The 20,757-nt window shown below is 48.5% G+C and overlaps 1 protein-coding gene across 1 annotated transcript; it reads left to right on the top strand.

Annotated features, from left to right (window-relative positions):
• The first annotated feature begins 2,304 nt into the window (after window positions 1-2,304).
• On the top strand, window positions 2,305-19,632 carry cand1 (cullin-associated and neddylation-dissociated 1). The gene is made up of 15 exons (XM_049026745.1): window positions 2,305-2,669; window positions 8,067-8,210; window positions 9,090-9,244; window positions 9,556-9,679; window positions 10,016-10,272; window positions 11,903-12,008; window positions 12,570-12,715; window positions 14,005-14,297; window positions 14,658-14,799; window positions 15,084-16,577; window positions 16,800-16,895; window positions 17,106-17,275; window positions 17,368-17,532; window positions 17,696-17,803; window positions 18,082-19,632. Exons 1-15 carry the CDS (start codon window positions 2,602-2,604, stop codon window positions 18,304-18,306), a joined length of 3,693 nt encoding a protein of 1,230 aa, XP_048882702.1. The 5' UTR covers window positions 2,305-2,601; the 3' UTR covers window positions 18,307-19,632.
• Window positions 19,633-20,757: the final 1,125 nt, after the last annotated feature.

Here is a 20,757-nt window from a genome sequence, read left to right as displayed (position 1 = left end):
ATTTTGATTATGAAATAAAGACAAATGTTATATCACATGCTTCATTCTAAAAACCATTTAGCTTGCAATGTTTCTTAAATCAGTGAACTCAAGATTTGAGTTTGAGGGTGGTGAGCAGCTCTGTGCCCAAGATCAGAAGATTGCCAGTTCGAGTCCCGGCCTCAGCAGAAAAGCCACATGTTCGTCGGCCCTTGAGCAAGGCCCTTAACCCCCAGCTCCAGGGGTGCCACACATCGGCTGACCTGTGACCTCCCAAGCTACGGAGACGAAGGTGGGGTAGATGAAGAGGAGCAGTCCAATATACTTGTGCAAATAAAAAAAAAAAAACATTTTTCATGTAATGCACTTCTGTAGTATTTTCATAGTCATATAACTAATAGTCCAGTAAGAATATAATTTTAAACATTATACCAGCAGATGAATTTCTGTATTTAACCAATAATTAGAACTATATAACGTGTAATAAGCATTGTGCCTTTTTAAACCCAGAACATCAAGTAAGTCTACCAGAAGTTAATGTAGAAAATCTTAGCTGATTTAGGTGATTCAAATCGCTTTCATAAAGATATTTTATGTGTTCAGCTGTCTGCTTAGTTATACTTTATGTTTTACCATTTTGCCTGCTATTCTGTTATGGAAGAAATGCAGTAGAACAAAAGTCATGGTCATAAAACTCAGAAAAGTGCAAAACATAAATGCAGAAAAAAACATTGCTGTTGAAAATATAGGTAGGTGTGGTAAATATCGAACAGGCACCAAATCTGCATCCAAACATGGGAACAAAGTCATTCTTATCTTATTGGTACATTGTCATGCCTCCAACCAATGCAATATGCCTGATATCTGCAATCTAGACGGCTTGTGTCCAAGAATACTGACATCTGCTGGTGTTGGCACATGACTCTGTAAACCAATGGGCTGCCAGTCTGTCTTTGCATGCTAACGAGTTTGACAACTCACTGAAAAGTGTCTGTGTGTGCTGCTCTGTGGGGTAGGACTCTGTGCCTGTGAATAAAAAGTTGCTAGTTCATATCCTGTGGTTGGCAAAATGATTTCACCATTGGGCCCAATTACTCCAGGAAGTGGCTGACCATGCTTACTTAGTCATACGTCACTTTGTATAGAAGTGTTAACTAAATAAATAAATGCAAGTGTAAACAAATAGGACCGGGTGTGGGATAATTCGGTATTTGAGGGAGATATACGACGACAGTGCACCTTCAGTACAAAGAAAAAATACTAACAAGTCATTTGGGGGAAAATGCCATTTCTGAATAAATGATTTCCTATCCCCAAACTTTGTAAATCTTGTTCAATTCCCATCCCATCAGACTAGATAAAATGCACCCCAAAAGCCCTCCAAATGTAACTCATGTACTGATGCTGAGTCCAAGGTGTCTCTGGCCTGTGCCCCATTCCTGCAGAGAGCCCCAAGCACAGTATAACCCAGGACTGGAGAAACGGTTACAGGAGAGGGACAGATGGAAAGGTACGACCAAATTAGAAGGTATAAAACAAGCAAGCATAGACGGACACATATTACTCGGTACACACAACACATTTTCAGACATATTGTGCTCCAGATTATAACAAATTTATATACTGTTCATTAAAGGTAATTTTCAGTAAAAAAAATATTTGGATGTTTATTGATGAATATATCCAAAGAACCATTTTATGTATCGCTGCAATAAAATATCAATTGTATAAACTTGTAAAATTTTAAGATGCTTGAGGAACATGAAGATATTTGCCTTTTCACGTCATTTCATTAAATTCTTAAATTTCAACCAAATAGGATATGTCATGATATGTTTAATTACAAACTACAAAATTATTTCCCTTCCTTTTGACACTATGTATTCAAATCGGCATAAGTATTAACAGAACGACGTTGCTGAACTTCTGCACATTTTCCCCCTCTGGATCGCTGATCAATATCAATAAATATCAAAATGACAGCTATACATTGGAACAATGTAAAAATCGGTTTTATTTCTTTCGAAAAAGTTAAATTCCAACATAAAAAATAGCTAGCACGATTCTTTTGGCGCTAAACATATATCTTAACATAAAATAATTTGAAAAGACAGGATATACTTTTAATTATTCTCATTGTTTAATTAATAAAGTCAGACATTTCTATATGATACGATACACAGACCCTCATATGTAGACCGGTACCCAAATCTGGATAAACCGGAAGCGCATTATACCTGTAGCTTGATTGACAGTTGCGTTGGCCGCTCATTTGATCATGTTGCTTGGAGGACTATAGGTCCCGCCCCCACCGGGAGCTGTGAACTCTGACCCCTGGCGAAAAGCGCCTGGAAGAGCGGTGCTGTATTTCTGCCTCCTCCGCAGAGACGAGCGAGGTCTCCATTTAAACGCGGCTGAACGCCGAGGGATGAGATTTGACTCCTCGCGTTGGTGATCCGGCTGCAGAATAGGGCTTCGCTCGTCTTGACAAAGTACAGCGATCGTGGAGACGGGAGGGAGATTAAAAAATTGGAGCGCGGAGAAAAAATTACGCGGCGCTGAGAGAATAATACTGGCACGTAACAGGGCGATAAGTGCTAACGTTAGCCGCAGCTAGCAAACATGGCGAGCGCCTCGTACCACATCTCCAACCTGCTGGAGAAAATGACGTCCAGCGACAAGGATTTCAGGTACCCGCGCCTGGAAATATGCACCCCGCTCTTAGACTGCCCTTCATTAGCAAAATTGCCCCCGGTTTTCTAACACTTTTCTGTAGACTTAGGGGCGCTCTTCAGCCGCAGGTACCCGGCCGGCTAGACGTGAAGCCTCGCTTAGTAGGCCCAGCCTCTGTTTATATTTTGGGAACTCATTCGTTATGGCTAAAATATTAACCGTACTTATCTGAGGGTTAATAATTATTGTTTTTTTCGGATGTTTTTCTTTGTTTGTTCTCTCCGGCTGCTCGGTTAAGTCGCTTCGTTTCACCCCATCGTAGTAGAGGTGGAAGGCGACGGAACTGGGCGCGTTAGTCTGGCTGTGGCCGTGAGCTTGACGGCTCCCGCGAAGCAACGTGGCTCGGCCGGTTAGGCGGTGTCCCGCCGTCGCTGACCGGCCGCCAGGTCTCAGCTGGGGCTGGGTCTGCGGTGAGCGGTACGGTAGGATCTCTGTAGGCTGCTGTTGGTGGCAGGCGCCTTCATTCGCACCGAGACTCACGGTTGTAGTTAGATATCCACTATCCCGTAAAAGTAATTCTAACACTCTGCAGGGTGACGTGAAGCACTTGCTGCTAATTAGGCCCTTTGAGAAGGTTACTGTCACCGAAGGCGTGTCTCCTATGTGGGTATGCGGTCAAATGTGCGGCTTGTTTTTTGCAAAGTTCAGCTTCTTTTTTTTGCATTCCCCATTTCCCCTTTTTCGTGAATTGGGTATTGTCGATTTTATTTTGGATAATTCATTAGTTAAACATCCCTCTCAAATAAACATTCGGTATTGCCTGAAGCTGAAATGGTACACAATCTGCCTGTCCAGTAGAAGTTTCTTACCCTGCATTATTAGTCTGCGTTGGGAATAGCAGGGTCATTTGTGCCTGATGTACTTCAGATTTGTTAGCCGCACTAAAACAGCACAGCATTGACAAAAACTCCAGATCCTAAAAACGATCGTCTACACACTGCATTTGTCATCAATACTGTATGCGATGTTTACGTTCACGCTGGTCGGTACTTAATTACCTTATTGAAACGACAGAAATATAATACCACTATGGGGCGAAACTCTTTGATAGGAGTCCCTGATTAGCAGTGGGGGGGATAATTGTTGCGTTTTCTGTTAAACTATATGAAGATCATCTGAAGTGTAAATTTTATGGTGTGCAAGATAGTAAATGTTAATCTGAACGAATGGAGCACGGGTGTGTAAGAAATGACTCAGATTCTGCCCATTTGTGTGTCCTTGACTGTAACGCCCAACCGTCTGCTGCTTTGCAAGCTAAATGTAACGATGGTAGTCATTAAGGGCGATTAAAACACAGCTGTCACAACCCGCCAGCGATGTTATTTCAATGTCACGTTTAAGGCGAAAGTAGGAGGCTGAGTCGCGCTTTTGAAAAGTGCAGTGCGACAAAAAAATGCGTACGATTGATGTGGGTGGATGAAGCCGGTCTGACTTTAAATTCTTATCACAGAAAAGCGGCCGTTTTCACAAAGGCCGCTTCATTCTGCAAGCACAGCAGGTTGAAGATGGGCCTTGTGCTGCATCTTTCATTTTGAGACGAGGTCTCGGTGTATGAAACAGACTGTGATTGGGGACAGACGCCCTGTGGCGCTCCTGTGTGCAGGAGCGCAGATAACGCAACAGTCCAGCGATGCAGATGGCAGTAAAGGCGCACTCTAATAGATCAACAGTGAAAGTGACAAGCCAGTTTGCTGCTCTGTCACATGATTTGTACCCAAGCTCCGTCTCACGCTGGATTGTTTTTCTGGGCTTGGAGATTTCGGATGTGACTCTTCATAATTTCAATAGTAAGTAGGCTGAGGCGGGTCGCATGTGTTTTTGGGCCGGTTCTGGGAAATTGAGGCTGCAACAGCAGCATTTTAATGTTGTGCATGGAAAGTGAGGGAGAATGAGGTGTAGGGAAAGCCAGGTGTGAGCTTTAACAGTTTGGTGCATCATTGTTTGGTGTTAGATTTTAGTCAGTTACTGTGTGCAGTGTTGAACTGGCTTAGGTGAACTGTGAGCGGGCTCTGGGGGATGTAAGCGCATCATTTATGCTGGTGTGGAGCTTGGCTGTACTGGAACGAAGGCAGTCTGCCCACCCGTCCCAGCCCCAGGGAGTCTGTTAGAAGTAGCTGTCATGGATACTTTTGACTGCCAGTCGATGGAGGTGTGCGTCAGGGCCTGGTGCACGATGTGAAACCTGCTCTCACTAGTGCAGCGATATTGCACATTGAATTGAAGCGCCAAAAAAAAGATGGATGTACAGTATATGGACAAAAGTATTGGTACACCTGGCCATTACAACTGCAGTACATTCTACGATGTCCCATTCTAAATCCACACCAATATGGAGTTGGTCTCCCCTTTGCAGCTATAACTGCTGCCACTCCTCTGGGAAGGCTTTCCACAAGGTTTTGGAGTGTGTCTGTGGGAATTTTTGCACATTCATCCAGAAAAGTATTTGAGACGTCAGGCACTTGTGTTGGACCTGAAGGCCTGAGTGACATCTTCTGTTCTGGTTCATCCCAAATGTGTTTGGGGTTGCGGTCAGGATTCTGTGTGGGCCAGTCAATTTCTTCCACAGCAAACTCACCCAACCATGTCTTTATGGACTTGCTTTGTGCACTGAGACACAGTCATGCTGGAACAGGCCTTCCCCAAACTTCCCACAAAGGTGGATGCATATGCTTGTCCAAAATGTCTTAGTATGCTGAAGCATTAAGAGTTACCATCACGGGAACTAAGGGGTCTAGCCCAACCCCTCACAAACAACCCCATATCATTATCCCTCCTCTACCTAACTGTACAGTTGGTACAGTGCAGTCAGGCTAGTAACGTTCTGCTGCTATCCATCAAACTCAGACTTGTCCATCAGACTGCCAGGCAGAGAAGTCTGATTAATCACTCCACAGAACATGTTTCCACTGCTCCAGAGTCCAATGGCGGCATGCTTTAGACCGGCGATTCTCAACCCATGGGTCATGACCTAACTTTGGGTCACAGCAAGTTCTGAAAGGGTCGCGAGGCAGAGTTGGAAATGTAAACATTTTAAAACCAGCAAGCTCCTATGCTATAAGATTTGTCAGCCCCATTCCTAGAATTAACCTATATAAACCAGTCTTGGGTCTGCAAATGCTAAGTGCAAAACTAGTGAACGCTCAATCAACCCAAGAAGCCAAACCACCGATGCTTAATTCAAAATTCACTGGCACATTCAATCAAATTTGTACCATTGACATTGATTGGTGTGAATCTGAGTGCACTGCATGCTTGTTCATAGCGTTAATTTAAATCTGTATTTGATATAGGGTTGCAAATGAGCCGGCATGGTAAAGATTGGGTTGCGGTGTAAAAAAGTTTAAGAACCACTGCTTTTGACCACTCCATCCGACACTTGGCATTGCACTTGTCGATGTGAGGTTTGCATGCAGCTGCTTGGCCATGGAAGCTCATTTCTGTAGGGCTCCCAGTGGGCAGTTTTTCTACTGGCGTTTGGAACTCTACAGTTACTGAGCCAACAGAGCGTTGACAACTCTTATGCACTATGCATCTTGGCACTCGGCGACCTCACTCTCTTACTTTATGTGGTCTGCCTTTTCGTCTCTGTAGTTCCTGAACGCTTCCACTTTACAATAATGCCACTTACAGCCGACCGTGAAATATCTAGGAGGGAAGAAATTTCACAAACTGACTTATTGTGAAGGTGGCATTCTATAACTGTGCCACGCCTGAATTTACTGAGCTATTCAGAATGACCCATTCTTTCACAGATGTTTGTGAACCAAACTGCCTTAGTAGGTGCTTCATTTTATGTATTTGTGGCATTGGGTCTGAATGAAAGGCCTGTATTCAGTGATTAAGAGGCCGTGTTCCAGTACCTTTACCCATGTAGTGTACCTGAAAGCTGAGGTGCTTGACTACTACAACATGAAGGCTCATATGCCCTCGATTTGTGAATTGCGCAGATGTTAAATTTGTCATTTAACGGATTGGATTTAAGTCACGTGTAAGTGATTGTTCATTGCCGTTGACTGAAAAGGAAAAGTCGACCCAAATGACAGTTATTGAAATGTTGAGTAACCAGTCGGGAGTCTTTGGCAGTGATAAGTCTGCTCTTTTCCTCGTTCTGCGCTTACCCATTGACGTACAATGTATATGCTTGCCAATGCAGCAGTCATGCAATGCAGTTATTCTGTATATGTGGCCCTGTTTCAGTGTTTTATTTTAATATGCTTTTAACAGCATTGCCACTAATTGCTGTCCTGTCCTTAAGCTCAGTTATTTTTTTTTCCGTTTGAGATGAGCATGCCTGAAAAATGTCAGAGAGCCATAAATTACCATAACACTAGACGCAACTGTACTGATCAAAATGGAGACAGTGATTGATCGTTGATCCTGTGGAATGCGTAGGCTTTACACCCTCCTCAGGGTTTTGTATTTAATTAAGAGTATGCAGGAGTAGGCCTATACTTGCAGCTTTTCAGTGGACTGTCTGGTGTGCCCTGTTTTGATATGCTGTCGGGCTCATAAAATCACTTGGGGCGCTTTTCATCCCAGTTCTTCATTTTGCAGTTATCCTTCCGTCTTGCCAGCTGTCTCACAATCCCCTCTGTGGCAGAACTGTCATCTCATTTCTGTGCAGCTGGACGGAATTGTGTCTCTGGAGTACTTGCACGCGTTTCCCACTGCGTGCTGCAGAGATGACACATAGTGATAATGCTGAGGGTTTTCATGTGTTCATGTCCGCTCTGTCTCTTCTGTCAAGTACTGGGTGCATGTAGTCATTCAGTAGCCTTCGTTCTTGGGGGTTGCCCTAGTTAGGTCTTCCAAAGTTTACCTTTGTTGGATAAGTGCAGCGGGGTGGCATGGTGATGCAGTGGTTAGCACTGTTGCCTCACACCTCTGGGACCTGGGTTCGAATCTCCGCCTGGGTCACATGTGTGTGGAGTTCGCATGTTCTCCCCATGTCATCGTGGGGTTTCCTCCGGGTACTCCGGTTTCCCCCCACAGTCCAAAAACATGCTGAGGCTAATTGGAGTCGCTGGATTGCCCATAGGTGTGCATGTGTGAGTGAATGGTGTGTGAGTGTGCCCTGCGATGGGCTGGCCCCCCATCCTGGGTTGTTCCCTGCCTTGTGCCCATTGCCTCCGGGATAGGCTCCGGACCCCCCGCGACCCAATAGGATAAGCGGTTTGGGAAATGGATGGATGGATAAGTGCAGCTTGGAATGTGGACCTTACTGGGAAGTGTTCAGGTTAAGTGCCATATCTGCCTTCTTTTAAACTGTGTTGATTTGTGAAAATGCAGCCAGCCTGATGTGTTTTATTACTCGTAGACGTGCATGTGTCTAATTATTCTGTGATTTTCTCCAGGTTCATGGCCACAAATGACCTCATGTCCGAGTTGCAGAAGGACTCCATAAAACTTGACGACGACAGCGAGCGCAAGGTGGTCAAGATGATCCTCAAGCTGCTGGAGGATAAGAACGGAGAGGTGCAGAACCTGGCCGTCAAATGGTAGGCGCTGTGCACCTCGCGGCTGTCTCCTGCGTGAAGGGTCACGATGTGGTTTGGGGGAAGCTCCCCTCTCTAAGCCCTTACCATGCCAGCTAGCCCTACTCCAGAGAGCAAGTCCCATCTTCTTTAAGTGGTGCGGCCATGTTTAGTGCATCCAACAACCCGTTATGCTCTTCCTCAACCTGCTGATCACTTTGTGTAATTAATATAATTACTTGAATGGATATTCTCTATCAATACAATTTCCTTGTAGTTGATAGACATTTTTTTTTACACATAAATGAGATCATCTGGATGTCTTTCTGCTCTGCCTCCAGTTCCTGGTGCGTGATGACTAACTCACTTGCGCAGTTGTACATTGTCCCAGAAAGATAAACGGCTGTGTTTAGGACTCAACAGCTAGGCAACGTTAATGTCAGGAAGTGGGAGCCTTTATTCTGTAGACGTACCTGACAGGATATACTTTCCTTTGTTCAGTTTGTCAGGAAGGTTACTGTGATGCCAAAGTCGATTTTCAGGCGAACAACATTAAGTATGAAATGGATCAGCGCTGTTGTCAGTTTCAGAGGAACATGTGGTTTATCACTGAATGCTGGGTGTGTGTATTTTTTGTAGTGTCGTTTTGATTGTGAATCCTGGATTTTTGTGTGGTGTGTTTGTCAGTATCTGCTTTAGAGAGGCTTAAGCGGTTCTGCATCGCTTTTGTTTGCCAGTCAAAGGATCTGCCGGCACATGATGCTCGCACATGTTTTGCTGGTAGCAACGCTGCTGCAAATTACCGGATGTTTTATTTATTTATTTATATAATATGTGTGTCTTTTTTTTTTTTTTGTTGCTTCGTCTACTTTAATGCTGTTCGTTTTCCTGTCTTTGCTCTAGCTTGGGGCCCCTCGTCAGTAAGGTGAAGGAGTACCAGGTGGAGACCATAGTGGATACACTGTGCACAAACATGCTGTCCGATAAGGAGCAGCTCAGAGACATCTCCAGTATCGGCCTGAAGACCGTCATCGGGGAACTGCCCCCAGCTTCCAGCGGTGAGTGTTGTGGTCCCTCCCCCTGGAGCTGGGAAGTGAGCGTGGGCCCAGGGAGCAACAGAAGGGGTTTCTCCAACTTCTGTTTAGAGGTGAAGCACAGGACCGCGGGAGCTGCTGGATGGGCGGCCCAAGAGCTGTTCTAATGACTGCACTCAGTTTCGTCGGTCACCGAGCTCTGAGAGTTCTTTGTGTTCCTTTCATGATATCCATGTAACTGGAGATGGGACAGTGTCTAGGCACTGTGGCTTGGAGGAGAAGGTTCCCAGCCGTGTTTGGATACTGTAAGCTGACTGCTCCATCCCCCACCCTAGGCTCTGCCCTCGCCGCCAGCGTGTGCAAAAAGATCACGGGACGCCTCACCAGTGCCATAGCCAAGCAGGAGGATGTCTCCGTGCAGCTGGAGGCCCTGGACATCATGGCTGACATGCTGTGCAGGTGTGGGGTGCTTCTCCGCCAGTCTCTGGTGCCAGTGGTCTGTGGGTGTTATTGAATGGGGATTCAGCCACCTCAGGATGTGACCATGGCATCTGCCTGTTTAAATGTGAATAGTTCAGCTGTTTGTCTGTGTTTATACTATTCTGTAGTACCAAGGACACATCAAGGTCACTGCCAGCTTGAGTGGTGCTCTCGGTCTCCTGGCTGCTCTGATCCCCTTTCTCGGTTGTGGGCGAGTCATGGATTTCTGAGCTCCGGTGGGGGACCGGGGGCAGACACGATTGCAGGCTATCCTCTAAACCGAGCGCCACTGTTTCACCCCCCCCGCCCTCGCAGACAGGGCGGCCTCCTGGTGAACTTTCACCCCTCCATCCTGAGCTGCCTGCTTCCCCAGCTGACCAGCCCCCGCCTGGCCGTGAGGAAGCGCACCATCATCGCGCTGGGCCACCTGGTGATGAGCTGCGGCAGCCTGGTGTTCGTGGACCTGATCGAGCACCTGCTCTCCGAGCTCTCCCGCAATGACACCATGTCCACCACGCGCACCTACATCCAGTGCATCGCCGCCATCAGCCGGCAGGCCGGCCACAGGATAGGTGAGGCAGCCGCGCACCTGCCTCTGAAGTGCTGCGTCACTGGGGGCAGCACCGGTATAAATGTGACTTATTTCACATATGTTTTTAAATGATAAATTTACCCTCCGCCCACCCGCTTCACCATTTTCACTCCGGGAATCTTCAGATATACTCTAATAGCTATATTTACTGCATCGCATCTGGTTGTTTGTTGCATGTTTTTTTTTTTTTTTTTTTTTTTTTTTTTTTTTTTTTTTTTAGCACAAGTAACCTTTTCTGACAGCATTTCTACCTGTTTATTGGTCAAACCTTACCGGGTTTCCCTGTCTGATTGGAGCTGGGAACCTTCCAGTTACACACCCCCGTCGTTAACCCCTGTGCTGGTGTGTTGAGGATGTCTGTCACCCTGGGTCTGGAGGAAGCTGCCTTCCCGTTTCACTTTTACCTACAATTTTTAAATACACTTGATTTTTGTCTCTGTGGTGCAGCTTTAGTTTTTCGTAACGGGGGATGGTGCAGTTGTGCCGTTTCATGGCTTTGTGCTTCCATCTGAGAGCATCCAAGCGAGCCAGCCTGGATACCCCTGTGTCCATTTAACAGCAGAGGCAGCACTTATTCGGTGACGTTTCCCTGGGCCCGATGAGTCTTGGCAGCCCGTTGCTTCCTGAGCAGAGGATTTTCCCTGACTTTTCTAAACCAAAAGGACGGCAAACACGGCAGTAATTAAGATGCCTGAGATTTGGTGCCGGCCGTGACATCCACTGTGTGCTTATCTGTCTGCGTTTTAATTAAGTTTCTTTGTCTTTGAAAGCACCCCTTTACAGTTCTGTGCCTTCTGCTGCACATCCCCCGTGTTCTTATTGTGCTGTAGCCTTGAAAAGCAGTAGATGTGGTGCCCTCTTCCCATATCGGCACTCTTCTGACCCACGATGTCCCGAGTCGAAGTCAGAGATCAAACTTGGGGGCCAGTTCAGACACTTGTTAATTGATCAGCTGCCACAACCCAGTCTTATTTCATTTGCTATATCTGCGCAGTTTACGTCAGTTACATCGATTTGTCAAGTTCTGTCATGCCACAGTGAGCCTGAAGCACATGACTTAAAACGAACTATCAAGATGTCAGCCATGTGGTATTGCTTTAAATTGGAATGTGAAAGTGGCCTCACAGCTACCCGCAATGTTCGCTAAGCCATCTTTTCAAGGGGAGGTAGGAACAGAGTATCATTTAATATGAGTGTGATTAAGCACTTGCAGAAACATCATAAGGATGAATACTGCGAAGTCGTGAAGCTTACTGAGTCGAAGAATGCAGCGATGCCTGCCGTTCGTGTGTGTGTGTGTGTGTGTGTGTGTGTGTGTGTGTGTGTGTGTGTGTGTGTGTGTGTGTGTGTGTGTGTGTGTGTGTGTGTGTGTGTGTGTGTGTGTGTGTGTGTGTGTGTGTGTGTGTGTGTGTGTGTGTGTGTATTTTAAATGTGTGTTAAAAGATCAGATCGGAACTCGGAATCGGTAGAGATCTGTATATTCAGTGGATTGCATCGGGGTACCAGAAAATTACGACATGCCTGCTTCTGACTCTCGGGTGATGTCTATAATAGCCTATCCATGCGTAATGTTCCTCTGAACGAGTCTGTGCCTGTGTGTCTCCCGGCAGGTGAATATTTGGAGAAGATCATCCCATTGGTGGTGAAGTTCTGCAACGTGGACGACGACGAGCTGAGGGAATACTGCATTCAGGCCTTCGAATCATTCGTCAGAAGGTTTGTTCCCCCCCCCCCCCCCCCCCCCCCACTGACTGATGTCATGGGTCTAGTAGCAGGACACCGATGCCAGTTGTCAGCACGGTTTAATTGAGCTGTATGGTATCAGCGCTCGTGGGAACCACCTTGTGTGTGAAGTCCAGCGCGGTTCAGTGCTCGGCCAGCCATAGAACTGCAAGCGTCTGATAGGGCAGAGCTTATCTGTCTCTGTAGAGCAAACCTCGCAGCTCAGGCTCGATCATCAAGTGTTGGCCTCGAAGACAGACACACACTGTGGCTAACGGTGCCCACCTGCGCCCCCTAGTGTATGCCCGCTTGCCCGGCTTTCGTCCTATATTCCCCTGCTAGCTTTTGTTTTACTCTCTGAGCATGTGCATCTTATCGGTTTGATCGTATGTGCACGAGCCCGGAGATCGGCGTGAAAATCAAATGGCAGTGAGATGGAAGCGCGCGCGGCTTTGAGCTCTCTGGCGTGCTGCCGCTTTCGTGCAGCCAATTAAGCCTTCTTTCGGCAAACCAAAGGTTCTCTCTATGGAGGCATAACAAAGATTTCTCCTGCAGATGTCCGAAGGAAGTCTACCCTCACGTGCCCACCATCATCAGCATCTGTCTGAAGTATTTGACCTACGACCCTAACTACAACTATGATGATGAAGACGAAGATGAGAACGCAATGGATGCTGATGGCGCGGACGAGGACTACCAAGGTGCGTAGATCGCCAACCAAGATGTCCAGTATCTGAGCCCCCGCCATGGTACTGATGGGCCTTCTGGGGGGCACGGGAGAGCATATAAGCATCTTGGAACGCCTGTGCTTGTCATTTTCATTTGAATACTCTCTGCTGAGTTGGATGCCCTTCTTTCACTTAAGAGTAACTGATGCAGGTCGCCTTGCTGATGATTATAAACTGCGTGCTGCAATGTCCATCGATCCATTTTCTGTTTTCCGGGGCAGATCGATGGTGTTTTCTCCTCCTTTTCTAGGCGTACTCTCTTATCTGCCAGGTGTAATTCTGTCTCAGATGTTGCCCGCACTCTGTCCTCTCTGTGGTTGAATATTTACAGCTATGTCTGAATCACCACGCTGTCCAACCGTGACACATTTGGGGCCGGGCGGGGTTCTGTTCACACCCCCGCACCCCGGGTCACGTTTTACTCAGCAAATCAGTTTTCGTTTTTTTTTTTTTTTTTTTTTTGCGGTGCCTCTTTAATAATTCATGCAGACAGCTGTCCGCTGTGCTGTAGGTGCCCTCTGGGGGTCTCCAGCTGTGGTATATGAAGAATCTGTCTGAATTATGATAAGGGCCCCTCCCCGCCCCCAAAGCTACCGCCCTTAAAAGGCATTGTGGCTGGGGGCAGGAATAGGTAGTGCAGTGCAGTGGGTCTATCGGAAGCAGATTTTGCCATCCAGCTCCTGCCTGAGTTTTGCTGCCGTGTCTGGAAGCTTCGTCCTCCGCCTGCGTGGTCTGCTGCCGTTTCTCAGGAATCCCCCGGTTTCCTGGGCCAGGATCCTGTGTGTTCCACACATCTCTGCGCCGTAGCGTGCCCATTCACCTTGGGAGTGGGAGGAGAGCTTTAGTGAGATGCTCAGCTTGGGCCGCGGACAGATTTCTCATCGCAGCAAGAAACTGCCTCGTCAGCTGGTGTGATTTTAAGCTGAATAAATCTCCCTCCCTGTAATGATGTGACAATTAAAACAAACTAGCATGTGATGTGTGCTGCTATGAGTCGGGATTCTTCTGGGTTTGTTCTGTCCTTTTCTGTCGTCTTAAAGCCTGAGTGACATTATCTCATGGACAAAAAAAAATAAAGCCCCGCTTTCGGAAGCCGCAGTGGATTTTTTTTGGCTCCCCCTCCCCCACTCCCACAGCTGTGCTTTGGGATTTACTGCTATATGATGAGATGCAGCCACATTTGGGGGTGCAGGGCCACAGGCCGTGCTCTGTCCCTCCCGCCTCGTCTCATACGCCTCCCCCTGCCCCCCACCCCCTCACAGGCAGCGATGACGAGTATAGCGACGACGACGACATGAGTTGGAAGGTGCGGCGTGCGGCTGCCAAGTGCCTGGCAGCGGTGGTGAGCACGCGGCACGAGATGCTGCCCGAGTTCTACCGCACGGTGTCGCCGGCGCTCAGCGCCCGCTTCAAGGAGCGCGAGGAGAACGTCAAGGCCGACGTCTTCTACGCCTACCTGTCGCTGCTGAAGCAGACTCGGCCCGCCCAGAGCTGGCTGTGTGACCCCGACGCCATGGAGCAGGGCGAGACGCCGCTCACCATGCTGCAGAGCCAGGTGCGCCCCCTGCTGTCTGTGCCATGCCTTCTGCATGCATCTGTGAAGCTTTGCCGGAATATTCCATCACCATCTATCAGACAGCCTGTACTTTTAAATTGGCACACGTTTTTTCCTGTTCATGTTTGTGATTAGCTGTCGCAGGTATGCCTTCGAAATTAGAAATGCAGGCCTTTGTCAAAATATTTAAACATGAATAATGTAGGTGAATAACTTTAATAGGTATGATGATACAAGAACATAGGACTCTGGTATGAAGGATCGTTGCCCTGAAGCCGCCCTGCACTGTCCTGTGGACTCGTGAGGCTGCTTGGTGTTCCTTCTGTAGCTGAGCTGCCTGCCTGCATGTTGTGGCTGCAGGTGCCCATGATTGTAAAAGCCCTACACAAGCAGATGAAGGAGAAGAGTGTGAAGACCAGGCAGTGCTGTTTCAACATGCTGACGGAGCTGGTCAACGTCCTGCCCGGAGCCCTCACCCAGCACGTCCCCATGCTCGTCCCGGGTACGACTGCCCACACCTCGCGTTGCCTCTTAGAGCCTGTCTGGAGGACGTTTGTCACTGATCAGGAATGTTGCAGGGATGGTTTTAGGATGTTTTTAAAGATGAAGAGCCATAATCCATACAGAAGGCACAACCTCATTATTAGCCAGTGATATACTTTTAATCTGTGAATGGTAGGGAAGGAGGCTCTGTGGCACCAATTTGCTTTCAGCGGGGGCTAGTGCCCCCCTGATAAGTCAGAATAATGGCTGTAGATGTTTATGGTTGATGTATATCCTTGGCAGGAATCATATTCTCTCTCAACGATAAATCCAGCTCCTCCAACCTGAAGATCGACGCCCTGTCCTGCCTCTATGTGATCCTGTGCAACCACCAGCCCCAGGTCTTCCACCCCCACGTGCAGGCACTGGTGCCCCCTGTGGTAGCCTGCGTGGGGGACCCCTTCTACAAGATCACCTCGGAGGCCCTGCTGGTCACGCAGCAGCTGGTCAAGGTCATCCGGCCGCTCGACCAGACGGACGCCTTTGACGCCTCACCCTACATCAAGGACCTCTACGCCTGCACGATCAAGCGGCTGAAAGCAGCCGACATCGACCAGGAGGTGAAGGAGCGGGCCATCTCCTGCATGGGCCAGATCATCTGTAACCTGGGCGACAGTCTGGGCTCTGACCTGCCCAGCACCCTGCAGATCTTCCTAGAGCGGCTCAAGAACGAGATCACCCGTCTGACCACGGTCAAAGCCCTCACGCTCATCGCCGGCTCCCCGCTCAAGATCGACCTGCGGCCCATCCTCAGTGAGGCCGTGCCCATCCTCGCCTCCTTCCTGCGCAAGAACCAGCGGGCACTGAAGCTGAGCACGCTGGCGGCGCTGGACATCCTGGTGAAGAGCTACAGCGACGCCGTGACGCCGGCCATGATCGACGCCGTGCTGACCGAGCTGCCGCCCCTCATCAGCGAAAGCGACATGCATGTCTCCCAGATGGCCATCGGCTTCCTCACCACACTGGCGCGCGTGCACCCCGGCTCCCTGTCCAAGATCGGCGGCTCCATTCTGGCCGAGCTCATCGCCCTGGTGCGGTCTCCCCTCCTGCAGGGCGGTGCGCTCAGCGCCATGCTGGAGTTTTTCCAGGCCTTGGTGGCTACGGGCACGGCCAGCCTAGGCTACATGGACCTGCTACGCATGCTTACAGGCCCCGTGTACGCTCAGAGTGCTGCGCTGGCCCACAAGCAATCATATTACTCCATCGCCAAATGTGTGGCGGCGCTGACCCGGGCCTGTCCCGCCGAGGGCCCTGCCGTGGTGGGCCAGTTTATACAGGACGTGAAGAACTCGCGGTCTACTGACTCCATCCGGCTGCTGGCCCTGCTGTCCCTGGGAGAGGTGGGCCACCACGTGGACCTCAGCGGGCAGCCCGAACTGAAGGCGGTCATCCTGGATGCGTTCTCCTCCGCCAGTGAGGAGGTGAAGTCGGCAGCCTCCTATGCACTGGGCAGCATCAGCGTGGGCAACCTGCCGGAGTACCTGCCCTTTGTGCTGCAGGAGATCTCGGGGCAGCCCAAGCGACAGTACCTGCTGCTGCACTCGCTGAAGGAGATCATCAGCTCGGCGTCGGTGGCCGGCCTGCGGCCCTATGTGGAGAGCGTGTGGACACTGCTTCTGGCGCATAGCGAGTGCACCGAGGAGGGCACCCGCAACGTGGTAGCGGAGTGCCTGGGCAAGCTCACCTTGATAGACCCAGAGACGCTGCTACCAAGGCTCAAGGGGTACCTACTCTCAGGTAAACCAGCAGGGGGTGACCGTGAGTGCATGAAAGAATCAGCATATGGTGTGCTTTTTGTGGGCTTTGGGAGAGAATTATGCCTACTGGGTTCAAGAAGGGTGAGGAGTCCAAGAAAGATGGGCCAAAAATGGCGCTACTGTTTAAAGATCACTTGTTGGTTATGGGTGGGCTGTGCGGTCTGCCGTGGAGGTGATCGTGTTCTCGATTCAATTCTTCCAGGGTCGTCTTATGCACGGAGCTCGGTGGTGACTGCTGTGAAGTTCACCATTTCTGATCACCCACAAGCTATCGATCCTCTTCTCAAGAACTGCATAGGTATCTTGGTTTACTTGCCTCTCCAAGTGGAACAGTTCCTGCAAAATGTACCATATTAAATGGGAATGAAGCATAATTCTAAAGTGTTATTTGCAGCATCTTAAAATAGGTTTTCTTTTACTAGAATGAGTTGGTCTGCAGAGAGTATTGTCATTGGACAGACCTGCATGAATGGTGAATGGAATAGTAAGGTTCTGTAACTCGTACCAGGTGATTTCCTGAAAACGCTAGAGGACCCTGACCTCAACGTCCGAAGAGTGGCTCTGGTGACCTTCAACTCGGCAGCTCACAACAAGCCCTCCCTCATCCGAGATCTCCTAGACACCGTTCTTCCCCACCTGTACAACGAGACCAAAGTTCGCAAGGAGCTCATCAGAGAGGTGATTTACCCCTCCGATGGCGTCATTGGCGGCTGCCTCAGCTATTGAGGTTTCTGCAGCATTTTGAGCCTCTGGCATTCCTTGAATTTCAGGTGGAAATGGGACCATTCAAGCACACTGTGGATGACGGGCTGGACATCCGGAAGGCCGCCTTCGAATGCATGTACACACTGCTAGACAGCTGCCTGGACAGACTAGATATCTTTGAGTTCCTCAACCATGTGGAAGATGGGCTGAAGGACCATTATGATATCAAGGTAATGTTGACCACAGCTCCTGCATAGTGGTGCAAAAGGTTATCGAGACTTTAAGTGATGGAGATGACCAGAAGGTATTGGTGCAGCTTTTTAGTTGCAGTGCAGGAAGTTGCAGTAGAGTTGGTGCCTTGAGCGAGGACATTCTGCTGGTCTCTTTACCTAGATGCTCACATTCCTGATGCTGGCCAGACTGTCTACATTGTGCCCAAGTGCGGTTCTGCAAAGGCTTGACAGGCTGGTAGAGCCACTGAGGGCTACATGCACCACCAAGGTCTGTACACTGTTCTGTTTGCTGTTCTCTCAATAGACTGTGTTCATCCTCCGATGAACTTACCGTTCACCTGCGTTATCAGCGTAGCCTTCAAAAATCAGCTCGCGTTTGTTCTTCTCAAAGAGCTGTTAATTTGACACTTCCTAAATTGTTATTCAGTGCTTGTTATTCAATGTTAAGCGTGTCCTGTATAGGAGGTCGGCACGCGTCATCTTTGCTTGTAATTCCTGCCCTCCTTACAGTGGGCCTGACGGAAACTACAAATGTTGTGCCCACAGGTGAAGGCCAACTCTGTGAAGCAGGAGTTCGAGAAGCAAGACGAGCTGAAGCGGTCAGCCATGCGGGCAGTGGTGGCGCTGCTCACCATCCCCGAGGCGGAGAAGAGCCCCCTGATGAGCGAGTTCCAGTCGCAGATCAGCTCCAATCCTGAGCTAGCGGCCATCTTTGAAAGCATCCAGAAGGACTCCTCCTCTGCCAACATGGAGTCCATGGACACCAGTTAAAAAAAGGAAGAAAAACACAGTTTAAAGAAGAGAAATTCACCCATTTCCATAATTCAAAGCCTTGGGGACCCTTTTAATGTTCCATGCATTGCACTGAAATATCGGTTTAGAAACGATGAAAAAAACGCAAAAATTTATTCAAGAAAAACATAGTGATAAGCCTTAGAGCTTAAACAAATGTCCCCTTCCCCCATAAGAACTGTACGGCTGGCCACTTGTTCACAATCACTTTTTTTTTTGTCTAGTGTTTATATTTACGGGAATCTGCAGCTCTGCGTAGGTACTTCCATGGTGCATTCCGAGGTTGAGTAGCTTGCAGTGAGATGACAAGTTTTCTAAGGTTAGCTCTAAGCTGCTGGCAGAAGGGTGAGAGAGTGAGAGGCGCGATCGGGTTTCTGACGTTTCCGTTGTTTCTGGGCCACCTCTTTTGTTTTGCATTTCCTGTGCTTTTTGCTACCTGTCCTTGGCAGGTTTTTGTTTTGTACATTTCGGTATCACCCCCTCCCCGACAATGACGACGGCAGCCTTCTGGTCCGAGTGTCGGCACGAGAGCCGGCGCCGGGAATGTGGGGGGAGGGTCTGCTCTGTAGGGTGTGCTGCATTAAAGACGTACGGTGTTCTTGGGGAACCGCTATCTGAATAGTGTTTGTGTGGGCGATGGGGCATTTCTCTCCGTTTACAATGGTGAGGAAACCTGACCGGTAGGATGGGGACGCCCTCACCGGGCCGTGCGACCTCCTGCAGTGGTGACAATTAGAACGGCACGCTCCAGAACGGGCTTTGTGTGACACAGGCCTGGCGCAAGGAGCTCACTCCGTACGGAGAGTAGAGCACGTCCGTTTGCCTCACCTCTATATTAGTGTTTCTCTTGTGCATGTGTGTAACATCAGTTCACCTGAACGACACACTGGCCACAAGTCCCCAAGTGGTGTTTGTAGCAAGCGAGTGGGTCTTTCATTGTTTAAATCCTTTTCACGAGTTGATCATCAGTTCTCTCCAATTTCCCAAGCGCAAAAAAAAAAAATGAATCACAAACGATCAGCATATAAACCTCTCTGTTATGAAAGGCTGCCTTCTCCCCGTGCGGCTGCCCGCTCATTTCTACGGAGGCGAGGTTAAGGAAGTCAGCGATTTTAGTCGGTCATTCCCTCTGTGGTTTAGGACCAGTGCGAAGAACGAGGCTTCAGGGCTCTGAACCTGCTTGTTCTCTGGTAGAACGCCGTACTCCTGTGTTGTGGAGAAGGGTATGTTGGAACATACATCTCTCATATCTGGAAAACCATCCACCAAGAAAGAGTAATAAAGTGTATTTCTGCCTGCTTTCAACTGCCTATATGCCACATTTTTACAATTGTCCTTGTTAAAGGTGTGTCAAGTTTGGAACAGTACAAGAACCTACAGAATTTTGAAGATCCTCCCAATTAACATGCAGTGTTTTTTTTACTTAATTACTTAATTATCTTAATTAAAAATTGACATTTAGTGTCCAGAATTACTGTCCTGAAGCACTGTTAACAAAAGCCTTCTCCCATGTGTGACTGACAGACCCCTACCACATCCAAAATTGTAGGAGAGAGTTTAATATTTGGGGGGGGTGGGGGGGCAACTTGAAATACAAAGGTTCGTTTGTTGGGGTAGGCTGGTGTTTTGATTATGAGTTTCCGAGTGTCTGAATATGTATAACACTGTGCTGCCCAGGATGAGGACTGATGATGTTTCTGAGATGAGGGAACTGAGTAGGGTCGTTCTAGTGCACACTGCCAGTGGACTAGCTGGCCACCCTAAATGTTTGAGCTACGAGAGCTAGAATCAGTTACAGCATAGACGTATTGTAGGCCACAGATTAGGAAAGCCAGTGGGTTCACTGCAGCTGTCTCCCTAGAAATGGTGGTATTGTGGATGTGCACAGCCATCTAACCGCTGCTCCGTTTTCTATACCAGATTTGGGTAGTAATTTCTTAAGCGTAGTTATGGTTGTGGTATGTCCTGCAGGTAACGGGTGGTTTTGTTTTTCTAGTCTGTGCAAGTCCAACATTAGGGATGGATGCTGACCTTTGTGCGGCTCCTGATTATCAGGGTCAACCTCGTTATCGTTTTTGTGGTTCTTTTGCCAGGGGTGGCGACATTGACTTCGGGGACAGTCGAGGTTCCACTCTGCCGCCGCTGCTTGGGCTCGACTCGTCGCTCTCTTTCTGCTACTGATGAGAAACTCCAATTTCATTTTCCACGCTAATGAGTTCCACTAATAATTTTAAACACCAATTTGCCGCTTCGTAATTTACAATAAAGAGCGAGGGATAATGGCGGTCATGGTGGTGAGTCCGTAATGGAGACCGGAGTGGGGAACTTGGCCTCCTTTCAGTGGGGTTTTTGTACCCTTTAAACACCAAGGTCTCGGTAAGATTGCAACTGCCTGTACTTTCCTGGTGCTTTTCTGTTGGCGAGTGAGGT

Source organism: Brienomyrus brachyistius, chromosome 1 (assembly GCF_023856365.1).
Source record: "Brienomyrus brachyistius isolate T26 chromosome 1, BBRACH_0.4, whole genome shotgun sequence".
Taxonomy (NCBI): Eukaryota; Metazoa; Chordata; class Actinopteri; order Osteoglossiformes; family Mormyridae; genus Brienomyrus; species Brienomyrus brachyistius.
The sequence above is the reverse complement of the archived record's forward strand: the minus strand, read 5'-3'. Positions and strand labels throughout refer to the sequence as shown.